Source organism: Loxodonta africana, chromosome X (genome assembly GCF_030014295.1).
Source record: "Loxodonta africana isolate mLoxAfr1 chromosome X, mLoxAfr1.hap2, whole genome shotgun sequence".
Taxonomy (NCBI): domain Eukaryota; kingdom Metazoa; phylum Chordata; class Mammalia; order Proboscidea; family Elephantidae; genus Loxodonta; species Loxodonta africana.
In genome coordinates this window covers 146,417,302-146,437,324 of record NC_087369.1, presented here as the reverse complement: position 1 = coordinate 146,437,324, position 20,023 = coordinate 146,417,302, and the positions used below count along the sequence as shown (strand labels likewise).

Below are 20,023 nucleotides of genomic sequence, written 5' to 3'. Positions count from 1 at the left end.
TGAATTGTGGCGTTGGCAAAGAATATTGACTATACCATGGACTGCCAGAAGAACGAACAAATCTGCCTTGGAAGAAGTACAACCAAAGTGCTCCTTAGAAGCAAGGATGGCGAGACTGCGTCTTACATACTTTGGACGTGTTGTCAGGAGGGATCAGTCCCTGGAGAAGGACATCACACTTGGCAAAGTACAGGGTCAGCAGAAAAGAGGAAGACCCTCAAGGAAGTGGATTGACACAGTGGCTGCAACAATGAGCTCAAGGATAGCAACGATTGTAAGGATGGCTCAGGACCGGGCAGTGTTTCGTTCTGTTGTGCATAGGGTCACTGTGAGTTGGAACCAACTCGACCGCACCTAACAACAACAACATACTGTACTGGGTCTCCAGAGAAAAAAAGATGGAAGAGGAATTGAAAGCAGAAGAACTGAAAGACCTGGTTATATACGAGCATAAGTGAGAGAGAGAGAGAGAAGGAAGATAAAAACACAACGCAAAATTTCCTAGTGTTGGAAATCAGGAGCTTTTTTTTTTTTCGGTATTGACAAAAATAGTGATATCAAGGCAAATAACTGGTTTATGGGTAAATTTAATAAAAAGGTAGGTTATAATAATGTTGAGTTGAAGGTGTTGGTGGACTGTTGTGGTGGTGTGCTGTTCAGTCGATTCTGACTCTTAGTGACCCTATATGACAAAGTAGGGTTGCCCCATAGAGTTTCTTAGGCTGTAATCTTTAACGGAGCAGATAATCAGGTATTTTCTTATGTGGAGCAGCCGGTAGGTTAGCAGCTGAGCACTTAACCCCTTGTGCAACCAGGGCTCTTGTTGGTGGCCTGGCTAGGTAGAAATATGTAGCATGCTATTTGTGAAATTTAGGGTAAGTCAAGGATTTTAACTTTGTCTAAATATAGCTAGACTAATATCCTACCTACCCATAGCTTTCCTACCGTGCAGTGCAACCTCACTGGAATGTTGACGCTGTGGGACAAGGATAGATGCAAAGTCAAATTATTTATTCCGTTATTAATCCTTAGAAGGGTGCATATGCCAGCATTTAGGAAATATAAAATATGTGTCTTTAAGTTCAGATGACACTAATAACCATATAGCCTTTTAAACGTTTTAGTGTTTGCCATAGAGTAAAATTATAAATTACAAAGCTAAATGTATTAAATGGCACTAAGCTGTGGATTCAAATGCTATGTAATGACATTTATATGCCCTTGTCTTCATCATGCTGAGGATTTTGTTGACTCTGGATTCTTTACGTTTCTTTTCTCCTTGTCATATCTATTTATAGGGGTAAAAATAAAGTGTAGGTGCATGGTCTGCTGGGCAATGATGGCAGCTTTGTAAATACGTATGCAGCCTTTACCCAAGACTTTGGCAGAAAGCTGCTTTCCATGGCTTTGCGATGCCTTGAACACACCTTTTGTATTAAGGGTTGCGGAAGCCTACTACCCTTGCAGAGATTGTCTGAGGACTGCAAGTATTGTCTCTTTCTTGGACCCAAACTAGACTTCATTTTCTAAGGCATGGAGGACCCTTACCAATAATGCTGAATAGTGGAGTGGCGGAGGGACCCAACTCCTTTTCATTTGGAGTGCATTTTTCAGTTTTCATAGTGTCCTTCCAACAAAAAGCTTTAGTTTCCCCCTTGAAGTATGCGATCAGATGGATTTTGAGGCTTGGAAGTGCCTGAAGATCTCTCAGTCCATTGTTTGTAGGTCTTCGGTGGACATGGACAGTTCTGTGCTAAGTTGGGAAGTTTAATGACTTAGTAAAACACTGTGAAGGATCTTTAGATGTGCATCAAAGGTGTTAATGAAAATTTGTTTTCAGGGGAGCTGAGGTAATGTTGCCAAAAATTTTTAAAGTAGAAAAAACAAGTAGAATGTCTTTCAGAGATGGAAAAGAACATTCTCCCTAGTGCAATTTTAACGTTACACCAAATCATGCCAAAAAGAGTCCTAAACTTTATACGTGAAGAATGGCTTTCTAGCTGCTTCTTAAGTAGCTGCTCTGAGCCGGGGTGTAGTAATAATTGCTCCAGTAGTAGTTGTATATAGTGTTATAAGTGAGAGCAATGTTTTACTGAAGCAAAGGAAAAGAGTTTGACACCTCTGTAAGCCAGTTAGATTTGCCCTTTCAGGTGTCCACAGACTGAAATAGGCAGCATCGGTTTTAGGAAACTCTGAGTGGAAAACTGTAGATAGATAAACACAAACTTTCCCGTGGCTACACAATCAGTTCAGAGCACATGCCCTACTACTAATGATAGGTCAAGAACTTCAAAAATTAATATTTTATCCATACAACCAAATACCTCATGGGATTTGGTTCCTTGGTTTAGAGGTTTAGGGTCATGGTTTCATAGGACTCCTTGGTTAATTGGCCTAATAACATGTTTAGTGCTTCTGTTCTATTTCCTAGTTTCTTGCATAGAGCCTGGGGTTCTTCAAAAGCTTGGAAGTGGCCTTCCAAGGCACAACAATTGGTCTCTATTCACTTCGAGCAACAGAGGAAGAAGGAGAGTCAGGAATAGGGGGAGGATATGGAATGTGTGACTAATTGCCTCCAGAAACTGTCTCCTTTGCCATGAGACCAGAAGAACTGGATGGTGTCCAGCTATCATTACTGAGCGTTTAGATAAAAGATTCAAGAGAAAAATCCTGATCAAAAGGGGGAAATGCAGAACAGAATTTCAAATTTCCATGAACTCCAGACTTCCTAGAGCCGTGGGGGCTGGACAAACCCCTGAAGCTACTGCCTTGAGATAGTCTTTAAACCTTAAGCCAAAAATACCCCCTGAAGTCTTCCTAAAACCAAATCATATTTAGCTAAGCTAGTAAAAAAAAAAAAAAAGTCTGCCTTAAGCATTATGCTCTTTTAAGAGCTACCTATATGGGATCAAAGTGACAGCAGCAACTCAAAAGATTAGAAAGGAATTTTAGGGGGCAGTGAATTTATGTTAATGAAGGAGGAACAACTCAGAAAAGGAGAATGAGAATGGTTGCACAACTCAAAGATTGTAATCAATGTCACTAAATTGTACATGTAGAAACTGTTGAATTGGTGTATGTTTTGCTATGTATGTTCTCAATAACAACAACAAAATAAATAAAATTTAGAAAAACGATATTTCTCCTTAAGGGTGATGGTTTTACCCTGACGATCTGGTACCTGTTGGGTCAAATAATAGGTATTTGTGAGTCAAGCATCTAGATTTCAATCCTCTTTGGCAATCGAACATTCTATTGGGTAGGCAAGAATGTCAAGTTCATAATCAAAAGAATGAGACACGGTCTTGCAATCTGTAGCCATGAATGAGTAGAGGTTCACCTAGTCTCAATAGGTCCAGCCTCTGATCACTAAACTAAGCAAAATGTGGCATCTAGAATTACGGGAAAACATTTTATTTGGCCAACAGGGTAACAGGATTTATTCCAAAAGGAATATTCTGTATACTGAAAAAGCCAGCTGACTATTTTATGGAGCTCAAAAGTCATAAGCCAAGCATGAATTCTTCTGTCCTTCAGGTTTTTCAGATTTACCAAAGTGCAGTTAACTATTTTATAGAGGAAACCTAAGGCCACATGATAACCACGGTCCTTGAAACATTTGTGTTTTCGTTCTCACCCGTTGTCTTAGTTATCTAGCGCAGCTATCACAGAAATACTACAAGTGGATGGCGGTAACAAACAGAAATTTATTCTCTCACAGTTTAGGAGGCTAGAAGTCTGAATTCAGGGTGCCAGCTCTAGGGTAAGTCTTCCTCTCTCTCCTGGCTCTGGGGGAAGGTCCTTTTCCTCCTTTCAACATCTGTGGGCCTAGCGTTCCTTAGAAATCTTCATGTATCTTGGCATCAGTCTTCCCCTGGATCTAGGAGGTTCTCAGTGCTGGGACCCCGGGTCCAAAGGATGCACTCTACTCCCAGCTCTTCTTTCTTGGTGATAGTGAGGTCCTTCTCTGTTCACTTCTCTCTCCTTTTATCTCTTGTAAGATAAAAGGTGTGACTCAAGCAAGGGTGTGACTTTGAATAAAGGTGTGACTTAAGTAAGTTGTGACTTGAGTCACCCCACTTGTAAGGCTGTGACTCAAGAGTCACCCCACACTCATCCTCCCTTATTAACATATAGAAGTTAGGATTTACAATGCATCACAAAATGGAGGATAATTACATCAGATCACAAAATGGAAGACAACGACAACCATGCAATACTGGCAATCATGACCTAGCCAAGTTGACACATATTTTAGAGGGACAAAATTCAATCCCTGACACCCTTCAAGAATTTGAAATACGTATCAAGATTTTTTGTAGGCTGAAGTTTGTTGTTATTGTTGTTGTTGCTTATAGGTTGATATTACATTATACATCTGAATTTACTCCAAGATTTTTGCTTTGTACAGTTAGAGCTAGCTGAAAATTAAAATGCTAATTCATTTTGCAATCTCTTCAGCCTTGTTCGAATGTAAGATAGTGTTAAGAGTACTGAGTTGTATTGAAAGCCCATTGTAATGCTGAGGCTGAGGGACAGGTACTATGCTTAAGCTGTACATTTTCTGTGTTACAACAAGAGATACACTATTATACCTCAAACACAAGAAATGTGATATATGGACCACAGTAAAACTGAATCTTTGTAATAGCAAGGTACTTTATGAGGTTGGTTGGAGGTAGTATTGCATTTAACTTTATGCAATAAAATAGATATAGGACATCATTCACTAATATTTTTCAAATTACTTTTCAAAGGAATTAGAGACCAAATATGTGTGTGTATGTCTTTTATAAAGTTAACAGTGTTTTAAAATAGTCCCACTCTCTAGTAGAACATCTACCACTGAGGAATGGAAAGAGCTGAAAGTAGTACCATAAGAATGATTTAAATATTTGCTAAAATAATACAGAGTATTCAAACTTGTTTTTAGTAATATTCGTTATTCTTGGCTGACTCATTGCTTAATTTTAGTGAAGAGTCTGGTATGCACTGTAAAAACTTTTCCAGCCCTCTCTTAAACTGCTTGGGTTGGCACTGCCCCACTTACTCATATCACCTTATTTTTTATTCCTTACTGTTATTTCCCACATCAGTCTCACAAAGCAATGAGAAAACTCTCATGTTTTTCCCAACAGAAATTCTAATAATGCCTAACAAAGAAAGGATCTCTATTCAGGTTTTTTAATTCCTAATTCTTGATTTTCCTTCTGTGCCCAGCCTGATTTCCTTTAATCCTTGACTGACATGTAATAATTTTCTTAATTTTTATAATTTTTTTACATCAGAAGTCTCCTGTCCTTGTTTAGAATGTCATATTGTGTTAATGGAAAATTTTACATAAATATATATATATATTTTAGAAGCTAACTTATATTCAGACTTCGTATTTGGGTATGCTCAATATTACCATTGCCCAATATTGCGTACAGCCAAATTTCCAAGAATGACAGAATTTACTGGGAACTTTTTTTCTAAAAAGTAATTCTCAGAGAAATGGTTCTGAGAGAGACTCTGAAGGATTTACTGTTTAATCAAATTGTTCTTTGTCAGCAGGCAACAAAGAAGTGTTCCACTTGTATCCTAGTTCAATTTATACAAGTGTTATCCATTGTTGAGATGCATAAAGAAACTTATTAAAAAGGAAATGTCTCAATAGAACTTTAAAGTTTCTGCCTATATTTTCATGTTCTTTTTCAATACATTTGCCCAGAAGAATGCTTATATTTCAGCATTCTTTTGTCATATTTTGTAGCCTATAACGTTAATGTATTTTAACCAGATAGAAAATATTACACATGAAATAAAACTATTCCAAGACAAAGATATTAGAGCATATATCATTTCTATCATGTTTATTAATTATACTAGCATCTGTTTTCTGTTAGCCCTTCCCCCCACACCCACCCCATTGCCGATTATAAAAAAGATCAGGATTGACAAACAGCTTAGATTCCGTCCAGAAACCCCATTTGGAACTGGATACAATTGCAGGGATGTTGATGCAGTTCAAAATGAGGAATGTTTATTGTTTAAGATCTGCTTCTCCATTTGTAGTAATTCATTTCTTCGAGGATTCCCTTACTCATGAGGAAATTGCTTCCCACCTGGATACTTGCAGTGCTAAAACTGTAAATCACATTAGTGGTTGTGGCTTGTATCTGTGGAGGGCTTTGTTTAAGGAGTACAAGGCTTGGGTTAAGTCATATCTCCACTTACTCACTCAATAGAGCAGTCGCTAAGCGACTTGGTTCTTTCATTTCTTTTCTTTTGTAAATTATCATTAAATATTTCAGACACTTTGAAGAGGATTTTATTCATTGGTATGTGTTTTTCTGTGTGTTTGTATGTATATGACCCCTAGTCTAAATGTCCATCAATAGGAACATGAATATATACATTTTAGTGTATTCTTAGGAAATATATACAGAAGTTATCTTGAATACACTAGAGGTACATGCTTAAATATGGATAAATTTAAAAACATTATGTTGAAGGAAAAAAGCAAGTCATTCATCTGAAACTTAAAAACATGCTGAACAATAAAATATATTTTAATGGATATACACGTTTTCGTAACAGCCTAAAAATACGTACAGGAATGAGGAAACTAAATTTAGGATAGCAGTTTCCACTGTAGGGAAGGGAGGTGGATGGGATCACAAAAGGGTACATAGGCGATTTCATGTGCATTTGTTCGTTTTTAAAGCAGACTAGTGAGTATGTTGTTGTTAGGTGCTGTCCAGTCGGTTCTGACTCATAGCGACCCTATGCACAACAGAATGAAACACTGCCCGGTCCTGAGCCATCCTTACAATCATTGCTATGCTTGAGCTCATTGTTGCGGCCACTGTGTCAATCCGCCTCATTGAGGGTCTTCCTCTTTTCCGCTGACCCTGTACTCTGCCAAGCATGATGTCCTTCTCCAGGAACTCATCCCTCCTGACAATGTGTCCAAAGTATGCAAGACCCAGTCTCGCCATCCTTGCTTCTAAGGAGCATTCTAGCTGTACTTCTTCCAAGGCAGATTTGTTCGTTCTTCTGGCAGTCCATGGTATAGTCAATATTCTTTGACAACACCACAATTCAAAGGTGTCAATTCTTCTTCGGTCTTCCTTATTCATTGTCCAGCTTTCACATGCATCATATGATGCGATTGAAAATACCATGGCTTGGGTCAGGCTCACCTTAGTCTTCAAAGTGACATCTTTGCTCTTCAACACTTTGAAGAGGTCCTTTGCAGCAGATTTCCCCAATGCAATGCATCTTCTGATTTCTTGACTGCTGCTTCCATGGCCGTTGATTGTGGATCCAAGTAAAATGAAATCCTTGACAACTTCAATCTTTTCTCCGTTTATCATGATGTTGCTCATTGGTCCAGTTGTGAGGATTTTTGTTTTCTTTATGTTGAGGTGCAATCCATACCAAAGGCCGTGGTCTTTGATCTTCATTAGTAAGTGCTTCAAGTCCTCTTCACTTTCAGCAAGCAAGGTTGTGTCATCTGCATATTGCAGGTTGTTAGTCTTCCTCCAATCCTGATGCCACGTTCTTCTTGATATAGTTCATTTTCTCAGATTATTTGCTCAGCGTACAGATTGAATAAGTATGGTAAAAGGGTACAACCTTGACACACACTTTTCCTGATTTAGACCATAAAGTATCCCTTTGTTCTGTTAAAATGACTGCCTCTTGGTCTATGTACATGTTTCTCATGAGTACAATTAAGTGTTCTGGAATTCCCATTCTTCTTAATGTTATCCATAATTTGTTATGATCCACACAGTCGAGTGACTTTGCATAGCCAATAAGACACAGGTAAACATCTTTCTGGTATTTTCTTTCAGCCGAGATTCAACAGACATCAGCAATGATATCTCTCATTCCATGTTACAGGCTTGGAAACACTATGGGGCAGTTCTAGTCTGTCGTTTAGGGTCGCCATGAGTTGGAATCTACCCGACAACCAAGGGTTTGGTTTTTTGCTTTTTAATATGTAGGCATGGTAATGAATTTTTTTTCAGTTGATCTTTTATCCAGCAACTTTGTCATCCCCTCTTACTGTTTTCATAGTTTACGTGTATATTCAATTTTGTCTCTTCCTTCCAGGCATTATATATTTTATAGTTTTGGTTGCCTTGTTGTGCTGGCTATGACCTTCAGTACAGCCTTGAATTAGATCAGTAGTTAATCCTAGTACTTCTGACTTTAAGGGGGATATCTCTATTACTGTATCAATAGGTAGGATGTTTACAATAGGATACTGCTAAATCACATTGTCATATTCAATAAGTTCCCTTCTAGCCCTATTTTGCTAAAAGATTTTATCCTAAATAAGAATTAAATTTTATACAGTGCTCTTTCTGCATATAGTAAGATGACGATTTTTCTTTAATCTGTTATGAAATAAATTAAAGTAAAATGGATTAATTTAATGGTGAATTATAGTAATAGATTTTCTAAAGTTGAAGTATCCTAGCATTCTGCTTCCTTGGTTGGGATTTATATATTGGCGGGGGGATGTCTGTGTGTGTGTGTGTGTGTAGATTGCTAGTTGGATTTCCAGATATTTTATTGGGGATTTTTGCAACCATGTTTGTAAGAGAAATTGGCCTGTTGAAAAAAGTCCTTTTTCCTTTTCCTACCCCATTTTGGAACTACATTATAGCAGCCTCACAAAATGATTCGGGGAGCTTTCTCTCTCTTCCTATTCTCTGGTATAATTTATTTAAAATAGAGATTATCTCTCCTTTGAAAGACTGGCAAAATACACCTGTAAAACCATCTGGCCATTCTCAGTGTATTTAATGAGTATTCAGGTTTTCTATTTCTTTTCCAGTCCTTTTTTTTTTTCATCTAAGTTTTCAAATTTACTGGCATAATGTTCATAGCATTCTCTCATTTATTTTTAAATTCTGATCTTTAATGTTCATTTGTATCTTTCCTTTTCTTTCTCTCTTTCTCTACCTTGCCAGAGGTTTCTCTATTTAGTTGATGTCACAAACCCAGATTTTGGTTTTGTTGATCTTCTCTACTGTTTCTTTGTTTCTGGTTTTATTTTCTCTTCATATCTTTATTATTTCCCCCCTTTAACTTTTTAACTTATATGTAGTCTCATTTCCAACTGTTTGAGATGGACAATTGCTCATTAATTTTCAGATGCTCTTTTTTTCTGCTAAATGCATTTAAGGCTGTAAATTACCTCTAAATACTGTTTAAGCTGCAGCCCACAGATTTTATATATAGCATTTTTATTGCTGTTCAGTTCCAAATCTCCTAATTTCCAGTATAAATTTAAAACTATAAGTCATGAGTTAATTTAAAGGGTGTTTTTGAAGAGCAATTTTCTGGGTTTTTCCCCCCATCTTTTCATATATTGATTTCTAATTTTGCTGCATTTGCTGAGATGATATGATCTGAATAATGTGGAATCTGCCATTTGTTGAAGCTTGCATTGTGAACTAAACGTCAGTTTTTGGAGATATTCTGTGTGTGTTTGAAAAGAATTTGTATTGTATTGTCAAGGCTTTGAGGTTCTATAAATGTCCATTAAAGTTGTTAATTGGGCTTTTCAATTTTTTTACATCTTCACTGATTTTTGATCTGCGTATTCTTTCTACTGCTGATTGCACAATTTTTCAATTTTGCTTCATAAGTCTGTCAGGCTTTGCTTTATATATTTAAAGCTCTGTTTTCATACAGGGTTTGGATTGTTGTATCTCCCTGGTGAATTATTTCTTTTATCAAAATGTAATGGCTCTCTTTATCCATAATAATGCTTTATGCTTTGAAGTCTATTTTGTCTGATAATATTATAGCTATTCTGACTTTCTCTAGGGTGGTGTTTTTCCAGTTTGCCTTTTTTCTTTCATTTCTAACTTTTCTGTGTTAGTATGTTTTTAGCATATCTTTTATAAATTTTTATAAATAGAACATAACTAAATTTTTGTTCTCATTCGATCCCAGGTTCTCTCTCTTATAATTGCAAGTTCAATTTGTTTGTTTTTATGTACTGGGAGTGCGGATAGGTTTGGATTTATATTCTGTCATCTTTTGTGTCTATTTCCAATATTTTTTCTGCCTTTTCTTTGGTTGATCGAGTTTCTTCATTCTTTTTCCTCCTCTAATGGGTAAAATGCTGTTTATTCTGTTTCTGTTCTTTAGTGGTTATCTTTAATTTTTCAAAAATATTTTATTAAAATATAGCACATAGAGAAAAGTATGAAATTTTGTAAGGGTAAAGCTCAATGATTATCAAAGTATGAATACACCTGTGTAACCACAACCCAGGTCAAGAAATAGGACACCTCCCCTGGAAGCCTTCTTTGTGTCCCTTGCCTCAGTCGTTACTCCCTTATCCCCTCCTCCCCAATGGAATAGTATTATGATCCTCTTTCTGATTTCTTTCACTTTCACTCAGCATTAGTTTTTGAGATTTCTCCATATTACGGAGTGTTGCTGTAGATATCGTTTTTCATTGTGGTGTACTATTTCTTCCCGTGATTACCACAATTAATTATCTAATCTATTGTTGATGGGGAAACCCTGGTGGCATAGTGGTTAAGTGCTACAGCTGCTAACCAAAACGTCGGCAGTTCAAATCCACCAGGCGCTCATTGGAAACTCTATGGGGCAGTTCTACTCTGTCCTATAGCGTCACTACAAGTAGGAATTGACTTGACGGCAATGGGTTTTACTTGGTGGATTTTTTTGGATTTTTGATGGACATTCGGGTTGTTTTCGTTTGGGGGCTATTCCATATAATTCTGCTATGAACATTTTTATACATATCTTTTGGTGATTATGTGCTTACTTGCATTTCTGGTGAGTAAATACTGATAAGTGGAATTTCTGAGTCACAGGACATACATATATCCAGCTTCAGTGGATAACATCAAATAGTTTTCCCAAGTTGTTTTACCAACTTACACAACCACCTGACGTGTATGAGATTTTTCTGTTGCTTCACATTGACGACACCTTGTAAGAAAAACCGATTGCCATGGAGTAGATTTCAACTCATGGCAACCCCAAGTGTGTCAGAGTAGAACTGTGCTTCATGGGGTTTTCAATGGTTTTTTTGAAGGTAGACTGCCAGGTGTTTCTTCTGAGGTGCCTCTGGGTGGACTCAAACCTCCAACCTTTCATTTAGCAGCCAAACAGGTTAACCATTTTCACCACCCAGGTACTCCAGTACTTGTAAATGTCATGCTTTTAAATCTTAAACATACCCATAGATGTGCAGTGGTATCTCATTGTCATTTTAATTTGCATCTTACTGATGAGTGATGATGCTGAACACCTTTCCATATCCTTATTGGCCATTTGGCTATTCTCTTTTGTGAAGTACTGTTCAGTTCTTAGTTATATTTGCTATGAATATATTTTCCCACTCTGTGGCATGTCTGATCTCTGTCTTTTGATAAAAAGCTCTTAATTTTGATGCAGTCAGTATTTTTAATTTTTCCTTTATGGTTGGTGCTTTTTGTGTACTGTTAAAAAAAATCCTTCACTACCCTAAGATCATAACATTATTCTCTTATGTTGTATTCTAGAAGCTTTGTTGGTTTATATTTATTATATCCTACCTGGAATTAATTTGGGGGATGAAGTGAGGTAGAAATTAATTTTTTTTTCTAATGGATATTTAATTTTCCCAGCACCATTTAATGAAAAACAATATTCTTGTTCTTGCAAGTGCCACCTTTGCCATAAATCAAGTGCCCTTATATGAGTGGGTCTGTTTTAGGACTCTATTCACTGCTATTTGCCATTTCTTCTAAATTTTCAAATGTACTGACAAACAGTTGTTTGTAATTTCCTCTTATTTTACTTTATACCTGTAGGATCTGTAGTAATGGCATCTTTTTCACTCCTGATATTGGTTATTTGGGTGTTTCTTTATGATATGTCCCACTAGGGGGTTATCATTTTCATTGTTCTGTGCAAATGATCATCTGTTGGCTTTGTTGATACTTTCTATGTTATGTTTGTTCTTATTTCATTAATTTCAGTTTTTATAATTACCATTTTCTTTCTACTTTCTTTGAGTTTACTTTGCTCTTCTATTTCTCGTTTCTTTGAATGAATGCTTGGCTCATTGATTTTCAGTTAGCTTTCTTTCCTACTTTATAAAATGTCCCTATACACATAGCTTAGCTACATTACATAAGTTTTGATATGTGATACCTTCATTTTCATTTATTTCTAGATATTTTCTAATTTCCATTGTTTCTTCTTTGTTCTATAATTTATTCAGAAGACTATTCATTTTCAAACGTATGTGGACTCTATAGTTATCTTTTGCTACTGATTTCAAGTTTAATGCCATATTTGGCAGAAAACATGCTATATATGATTTTAATACTTTGAAATATGTTGAAACATGCTTTATAGCCCAGCACATGGCCAATATTTATAAATGTTCTATGTACACTTGAAAATTTTGTAGGCACCTGTTGCAGTGTTCTATAGTGCAATTAAGGAGCCCTGGAGATGCAGTGGTTAAGCACTTGGCTGCTAACTGAAAGGTCAGCAGTTTGAACCCACCAGCCACTTGGAAAGATGTGGCAGTATACTTCTGTTAAGATTTACAGTCTTGGAAACCATATGAGGCAGTTCTGCTCTGTCCTTTAAGGGCGCTATGAGTTGGAATCGACTCCAAGGCAATTAGATCAAATTTGCTAATCATGTTGCTCAAATACTCCATATCCTTTCTCGTTTGTTTTCTGCTTGTTCTGTCAATTAATTAGAGGGGAGTACTAAAGCTTCTGGCTATGATTGCGAATTTGCCTTTTTCTCCTTTTAGTTTCTTCAATTTTGCTGTATATATTTGGCTTAATGTTTTCTTCAGTGTTGGGAATTTTTTGGCCATTGTCTATTCAAAATTTTTTTTTCTGTCACATAAGACTGTCAAAAGTTCCGCCCAACTTCTAAGCCTTCCAGCTACTTCTACCAGAATTGACAGACACTTCTAGAGGAAAAGCATCCCCTGATGTCAGGCACATCTTTCTGGGTTTTCTTTTTTTCCTTGCTCTTGGCCCAGTAATTCCTTACTGTTTTGTGAACTCCAGTAACTTCCAGAATATTTTTAAAATACGTTTTGTCCAGATTTTCTAGTTCTCATCAGGAGGGAATAGGGAAAATTACTTAGGTCAGAATTACTACAAACCGAATTCCACCTTTAAGTTTTTATATACATACTTAACTAAGTATCTCTTACCTAACTCCCAAATAATACAAGGCTTTAAAATATGCCACTCAGGACACTCCTTCATCTTACATATTATTATTATTAGGATAAAGTATTTTTATTTTCATTTCTGTATTGTTTTATACTGCCCAAATTAATCACTATTACTATTTTATACACACAGGGCTTCCTTTTCATCCCTCTGGGCTAGTTGATAGAATTTGTCTCTATCTCACTGAAATTGCAGTCATTCAAGGGTCCTGGCTTTCTTGTAAGAGTTTCAGCCCAACTCCCCATCCTAAATGGGCCCAAAGCTTCATCTCTTTTCCCTTCGTGGACATGAATACTCAAGCCACTAGTCATTACTGGGTCTAAAAATCCCTCAAGGCTGCTTTGGCTCTTACCATCCTCTTTGCTTCTAGCATTTGAGGATATGTCTTTCTTGTGAGCTAAGACATGCATTTTTTTAAATTGCTACATTATATCCAAAATATTTAAGGGTTTATATTGAGATGGTTTAAGAACAGCCAAGTTCACTGTTTTGTCAATACTGTTCATCTCTTCCTAATATTTTTCAGGCAAGAACAAGAATGATATATTCCTCTATACCTAAAATCTGTGGTTGTATAAAGCAATGTATGCAAAATGTTTGCCTCCACTTGTTCCAATATGTTCTGATTTGATTGGCTTTGGCCAATAAGCTACATAATCTTAGAAAGCCTGTGCCAGTTTTGGGGGTCTTGTATCAGGGAGGCAATTAAAGGAGCAGAATTACAATTTCTGGTTCACTACAAGAACAGAAATTATAAATCCCAATTATCTATCAGTGGTTCAGGACCAAAATATAGGGACTAGGTGCTATTTCGAGGAGCCCTGGTGCTGCAACAGTTAAGTACTCAGCTGCTAACCCAAAGGTTGAAGGGTCGAACCCCCTCAGTGGCACCATGGGAGAAAGACCTGGTGATCTACTGCCATAAAGAATACAGCCAAGAAAAACCTATAGGAGTTCTACTGTGTCACATAGGGTCGCCATGAGTTGAAATAGACTCAGTGGTACCTAACACAACAACAGAATCTATCTGACTTGGAGTTTTATACATATATACTTAACTCCCCATTTTACAGAGATCTTTGGAAGTTCACTCAAATGTTCAAGGCCTTTATGACGTTTTGTTTATGTGTTTCAAGTATTACTGTACATAGGGTCGCTATAAGTCGGAATTGATTTCACGGCACTGGGTACTGGGTAATGTCTTTTGAAGACAGTGGATACTGATTTTAATAAACTATATCAATGTATCTTCTTTGACTTCCCAACAGAGCTCTGCACCATGGAGTGTGGTAGCCATGGCGTTTGCTCAAGGGGAATTTGCCAGTGTGAAGAAGGCTGGGTAGGACCAACGTGTGAGGAACGCTCCTGCCACTCTCACTGTGCTGAGCATGGCCAATGCAAAGATGGAAAATGTGAGTGTAGCCCTGGATGGGAGGGCGACCACTGCACAATTGGTAAGTACCACCATACTTAAAGAAAGTAAATTGGATTAATTGAAGAAGTAAAGACAGTCTAATGGGTCAATAGCCAGGCTTTTAGTAGAATTTGAGGTTGGAGAAGAATATGACAAGGAGAGTTGGGCACAAGTTTGAAAGCTTTATGAACTGGGAGGTTTCTAAAACTATTGACAATATTCTGTTTATTTCTTCAGTCGTTTCCTTTCTCATTAGTTATATTTTCTGGTTTCAAGTGTTTTGAGTTACTCAAATGAAAGCTGATACATTGGAATGAAATATTGGTTAATAAGAGAAGTGCTTTTGTAAAGGTAACATTCACTGCCCATTTTTCCTTTTGAAAAGTATAGGTTGTTTTGGTTGAAAGTACTTAGAAGCAATTTCATTAAATGGGACTACTTTAACAGGGGCTATTTGATATCATTAGACGCTGTCTTTAATGTATATGAGAAATGCACTCCTGACCTACCAGCAATAGAACATCTGTATTGAATTGTTTATCCGGTAGTGTAGAGTGTTTGCATTGAAGCACCTACCCTCTCTCATCCCTTGTCACCAGTTGCACAAATTTTCAGGTTGCTGCCTGGGAAAATAGTCTGTGGGCATGGGAAAGCCTATATAATTACTAATCTACATATGAGCTCAACACTACAAAAGACATTAACAATAATCAAAGTTTTCCGTTATAAAACACTTTATTTTTCTGAAAAAAACCCAAGTCTTTGACATGTATGTGTACCTGCCACAAAGGCTTCCTATTTACAAAGAGAGACAAGTACCATTCCCATTGTTCAGCTAAGGAAAGTGGGTTGCAGAATGTTCCACTGGCATTCCATGACCACATAGAAAATTCACCCAGAGCAAAGGCAAGTGTGGACCTCTAGATACCCAATTCATTGTTTGTGGGCTTTTTTTCACCACTAGACCGTAGTACAGCTTTCATTTTTAGGTGAAAGTATTTTGTTATAATGGTTGGAACTTGCCAAAGAAATGTATAATATATATAACATATAATCTTAATAAACTGCGTTACTACTCTACTAAAAGTACAGTAAGTCTTGTTCTGTGACCGTGGAAAATATTTAAGATTTATTAAAAAGGTGGTGAGGGGTGAGATTCAGATGCAGCTTAAGTAATTACATTCTTGCACTACAGTAAGTTTATTGCCTTCACATAAGAGGATTTAAATATTGTGGTGATTACCAAAGGTGGTTACTTCAAAATTCCCTTCTAAAGATATTACTAATAAGAAGTTCAAGCTAGTACTCTTTCACGGAAGTTATTACTGAAATGTAAAAATGCAGTTCTTATACTTTTAATGAAATACGACACTTTTTTAGGAAGCCTAATAGAGTTTCTTGCAGAAAAGCCATTAATATCTTTCCCACAGAAAATGTTATTCATAAACTACACAGGCCAGTGTACCAACTTTTGAGCTTCAGGCATTTCAGTAGTTCACACTTTGCTCTTCTCTCAGGCAGCAGGCAACCATTAGTACATGTTGTATATCTTTGGTCTCCCAGAAATTCATTCAATCACTCTTTTCCCCCTTTTTTAGCTCACTATTTAGATGCCGTCCGAGGTAAGAATTTTCTCACCAGTTTTATATCAGAAAAATAATTTAAGCAGAAGATATGCATGTGGGAAAGGAAGGGGGTAGTTTCCCCACCCCCTTTTACCTTGGCAATCTTGTTTAAGTATAATATTTTAAGTTCATACTATAATAACTGTAAAAAGTCATTTGATTTTCCAACATCAGAAAGTCACTTTTTGCCATAGTGTATAAGGACTATTTTTCCTTGTCTTCGCATTGAGTTGCATGTGTGTGTATATGCGTATCTGGGCTCATAACACAAACAGGTAATTATTAAATGAGGTTTAGGTAGAAATCTGGCTTTTTTCTTTAACATAACAATATAGCTCTAAGTCCCTGTACAGTATCCTTACAAGGGCAGAAGAAATATCTTCCTAGGACTACCCCATCATTCATCCCACCCAGGGATCTGCTGCTGACAGAGACAGTGAGGATTTTTCTGTCAGAAATCCTAGTGCCTTTCATTACCTCAGCCTCAGAAGATTGACTGTGTCCCAAATTATCTCTAATTTCTCCTTACCATTGTGTATCTATCCCAGTGGAACTAGATAAATTCCATTCTCAAACCTATATATGTCCGTCAGATATCACTTCTTGGGAACATTATATATATATAATATATATATACACATATATATTATATATATATAATGAAGATACATATATTCATATTTTATAACAGCCATTGGTCATTTTTAGTTTTTTCTTCCTTTGGTTGTGTTGATGGTTGTTTGGAAAACCATTTGGAAGGAACTCTGGGTTATTTCTACAGATAAAAAAAAGCTATTCTTTTAGCTCTTTATACTTCTGGAATTTTCTTTCAAAGACAGAAAAGAGAATACTGATTGTACTATCTCCAGTAAAATCCAGGTCTGGTCCTGTATTGCTACTGGGAAAATTCCCAGAAGTTAAATGCCATTATTGCTGTCATCATTCATCTGCCCACTGAGCACCTGACACGTGCTCAGTTGCCCTTTGGAGTAGCCCAACTCTGAACTACTGATATGAAGACTAGGGCATCTCTGAGAAATTAAAAGTCTAAAGAGAGACCATTGTCAGTGTTTGCGCTTTATCAATGACTAAAGATCATTTAAGCTCAACAATTTACTCCTGAATATATTTCTCCAGCTATTCTCTAGTATTCTGAAAGTCTAAACCTGGCATACATTGATTCCATAAACATTCATTGAGCACTTACTACATTCATAATATTATGTGAGCTTCTGAGAGAGATGCCAGGAGAAGTAAAAAAATTCAATCCTTAGCCTCTTGAAGAAAAAAGATGAATAGATGCAAAACAACTGCAGCACATTTCTAAGGCACCATGAGCAAATACTTAATGGTACGATCTGAACTTTATATACCAACATACCAAAGTCCTGAAGCAATATGTCGCAAGGGAAAAATCAGCACAGGCTAGATGTCGTTAGGGGAAAGTTTCTCTTCATAGAAATTGCTGCCTTTTTCCAACTTATTGGTCATAACTAGACACAACAGTCTTCATGCAGTTGTGATTGAGATTAGGAGATATGTTTTTTTTAAAAAAGAAACATTCCTTGTCCCCATCACGGTTTCAATCCTATGTGAATCAGAGGTTGAGAATTGGGGTTAGCATTAATAATGCTTAATTGGCCCTCTAAGGTAAAGCACTGCAGAGTAAGGGATAACAAGTTCCCAAGGAAGGTTTTGCAAGCAAGCAAGATCCTTTTCCATTTATTCAACACCTCATCTGAATGGAGCCCAGATGATTAGATGCTTCCCTATAGACAGATACACCATTATTGGCCAATCTCATTCTGATATCTATGTGATTGTTACTCTCTGATGTCCTTTCAGATGGCTGCCCAGGGCTCTGCTTTGGAAATGGGAGATGTACTCTGGATCAAAATGGTTGGCACTGTGTGTGTCAGGTGGGCTGGAGTGGGGCAGGCTGCAATGTTGTCATGGAAATGCTTTGTGGAGATAACCTGGACAATGATGGAGGTGAGTCATTTATAAAATGTTCACATAAGAAAGGAATGGCCCAGCCTCTAGCACAGTAGTGACCAACCTGGGCAAGGATCAAAATTAGGAATCCTCAATACAAAGAATATTGAGCTATATAGGGCCATACTCTTAATCCCAATAATTTAAAGAAGGTACTATTTATTGAATATTTGCTATGACCAGGCAATGCTCCAGACTCTTTGCATGCATTATATCTCATTTAATTCTCACAACAATCCTGTGGGATATGTTTTTGTTGTTAGGTGCCCTTGAGTTAGTTCTGACTCAGAGCCACCCTGTGTACAGCAGAATGAAATACTTCGTGGTCCTGTGCCATCCTCATAATCATTGCTATGCTTGAGCCCATTGTTGCAGCTACTATTACAACCCTTCTCATTAAGGGTCTTCCTCTTTTTCGATGACCCTCTACTTTACCAACCATGCTGTCCCTCTCCAGGAACTGTTCTCTCCTGATAATGTGTCCAAAGTACATGAGACAAAGTCTTGCCATCCTCCCACTTCTAAGGAGCATTCTGGCTGTATTTTTTCCAAGACAGATTTACTCGTTCTTCTGGCAGTCCATGGTATATTCAATATCCTTCACCAACACCATAATTCAAAGGCATCAATTCTTCTTCGGTCTTCCTTATTCATTGTTCAGCTTTCCCATGTATATGAGGTAATTGAAAATGCCATGGCTTGGGCCAGGATCACCTTAGTCTTCAAGGTGACATCTTTGCTTTTCAACACTTTAAAGAGGTCTTTTTGCAGCAGATTTGTCCAATGCATATGAGCTACAGGTACTATTAGTTTCCTCATTGATAGGACAGGAAAACTAATGATCAGGGTGGTGGGAAGATGAATGACTTAACCAAGGTCACACAGCTAAAAAGTAGCAGAGGTAAGGTTGCAATTCAGGGCTGTATAAATTCAGACTCTTTTCTTAACTACCACACCACATTGTCTCCAATACCTAAGGCATGTGTTGTGCAAAATTAAATTTATGCACCATTGTTTAAGTTGTCAGATGCTAGTGTAGCTTGCACTACGCTCACCGTGAACTATCTTTCTTTGTTCTCAGCTATTTAGAGCTCCCTCTTGTGTCTCTACCTCTTAGTACCACTTCATGTCTTTCAAAGGACAAAGCACCAAGACAATTCACAGTAACATTTTTTATATTTAATTCAAGAGAGTTGCACATGATGTTTTAAAAAGCCATATTTAGACTCAAAGCCTCAGGGCAACTGCTTCCATTTTACTCAAGCAAACAAAAGCATTTAATATTTTGTACAATCAAGCCTCAAAACAGCTCAAGCCACCTCTGAGTGACCCTAAAACAGCAAATCCTTACTGTCTCCTCACTTTCTACTCCAGAAACCAAGAACTTAACAGAAAAGTGTTTTTCTAATTTCTGCTTATTAGATTAAAATGAAGTAGATCATTAAATTTGACTCCTTGGTTTCTATATCTGCTTAGACAAATGCATGTGTTCTCATTTGAATTCGAACATGGGTCTTAAATCAGTAAGGTAGCAATCATAGTTTAAGCACTGAATAAACTGGATGTAACAGTTTCTTCCTATACTTGTTTTGGCTATCAACCTTAAAAGGTTATAAGACCATATGAAAATTAAGTGGAAGCAACTTTGTGGATAAGCCATAGGGTTCTGAAGTCAGATTTCCTAGGTTCAAATACCAGCTCTGCCACTTACTTACCAGCTTTATGACCTGGGACAAGTTTCTTGACAT

The 20,023-nt window shown here is 37.1% G+C and overlaps 1 protein-coding gene across 7 annotated transcripts in view; it reads left to right on the top strand.

The window, feature by feature from the left end:
- The window catches only part of TENM1 (teneurin transmembrane protein 1), a 618,409-nt gene that overhangs the window by 397,597 nt on the left and 200,789 nt on the right, over nt 1–20,023 (top strand). For 4 of the 7 annotated variants that reach the window (XM_064277561.1, XM_064277560.1, XM_064277562.1 and 1 more), the window contains exons 10-11: nt 14,510–14,695; nt 18,126–18,272. In XM_064277561.1, the coding sequence (XP_064133631.1) occupies nt 14,510–14,695; nt 18,126–18,272 (333 nt within the window). Of the gene's footprint in view, nt 1–14,509; nt 14,696–16,253; nt 16,278–18,125; nt 18,273–20,023 lie in introns of all 7 variants that reach the window. The other 3 variants (XM_010594654.3, XM_003414757.3, XM_003414758.4) reach the window with 1 other exon arrangement.